This window comes from Echinops telfairi, unplaced genomic scaffold (genome assembly GCF_000313985.2).
Source record: "Echinops telfairi isolate 266 unplaced genomic scaffold, ASM31398v2 ScPeMD7_7457;HRSCAF=8495, whole genome shotgun sequence".
NCBI lineage: Eukaryota > Metazoa > Chordata > Mammalia > Afrosoricida > Tenrecidae > Echinops > Echinops telfairi.
In genome coordinates, this window is record NW_022111357.1 from 11,712,428 (window position 1) to 11,713,719 (window position 1,292).

The 1,292-nt window shown below is 44.0% G+C and overlaps 1 protein-coding gene across 2 annotated transcripts in view; it reads left to right on the forward strand.

The window, feature by feature from the left end:
* The first annotated feature begins 305 nt into the window (after positions 1–305).
* Positions 306–1,292, forward strand: part of AK2 (adenylate kinase 2) — a 10,496-nt gene continuing 9,509 nt past the window's right edge. For both annotated transcript variants that reach the window (XM_004704996.2, XM_004704995.2), the window contains exon 1: positions 306–434. In XM_004704996.2, coding sequence (XP_004705053.1) covers positions 360–434 — 75 coding nt within the window. In that variant the 5' untranslated portion in view covers positions 306–359. The remainder of the gene's footprint in view (positions 435–1,292) is intronic.

Consider the following 1,292-nt stretch of genomic DNA (forward strand, 5'->3'; position numbering starts at 1 on the left):
TATTCCCATTTATAGTGGGAAGCAGGCTTGTGTATCACTAGTGTGTCTAGTGGAATTACTGATAATAGCTCATGTTTACAATGGCTTCTTATGTGCACCATTTAAGTAACTCTTACTGTGGCCCTGTGGTCGTGTTTGTTAGGACGCAGTATAAGGTACTGTTACCCGCTATCACAGGCAAGGAAACAAGTATGTGCCTGATTCATGTGACCAGCAAGTGGCAGGACCACATTCAGGCCCAGGCAGTGTGACTTCAGGACCTGACAACTTAACTGTGCTTGGTTTTTTTTTTCTCTCTCTCTCCACAGGCTCCCAGATTGGCTGAAAACTTCTGTGTCTGCCATTTGGCTACTGGGGACATGCTGAGGGCTATGGTAGCTTCTGGCTCAGAGCTGGGGAAAAAGTTAAAGGCCACAATGGATGCTGGAAAACTGGTAGGTTTGGTAATGCCAATGAGCCTAGATAATCCTTCATGTTTGCGTGTATGCTGTCACCAGCCACGTGGAACTAGTTCTATTGATTTAAAGTAATTTTAATAAGCAGTTTCTCGGTCCCAGTAGCCACACTTGAAGTGTTCCTCAGCCAGGAAGCTCCAGAGCAGTGGTTCTCAACCTGTGGGTCACGACCCCTTTGGGGATCAAATAACCCTTTCACAGGGGTCGCCTAAGACCACCGGGAAACATACTTCCGATGGTCTTAGGAACTGAGACACCGCTCCTCTATCCGTCTCCAGGCGGTTCGACCCACATGCAAATACGCCCACATACGAGTTCCGGCGTGAACAGTTACCTATGCTACACCGTGCTTCACGACAAAATTTCAATTATTTGTCATTAGAAATAAATATTTCACTATATATAATTACGTATTGTTTTTGTGATTCATCACTGTGCTTTAATTATGTTCAATTTATAACAATGAAAATACATCCTGCATATCAGACATTTACATGACAATTCATAATAGTAGCAAAATTCCACTTAAAAAGTAGCAACAAAAATCATTATTTGGTTGGGGTCCCGACCACATGAGGAACAGTGTGAAAGGGCCGCAGCAGGAGGAAGGTGGAGAACCGCTGCTCTCGAGGGTATTTGACAAATTAGCAGACTATGGGCTTTGGGAGTAACAAGTTGTTTCACGTGTCCTGAATTTATGGCACTTCCTTGTTTTCACTTAGTTTGTTCACTGTTCTGGAGGTTCCTTTGTGCTGGTATATTTTGCAATACATCCAATTTTTAGAACAAAAACGATCCTGCCATCCTTCTGTCTGGAAGCCAGGAGCAGGCTCAGGA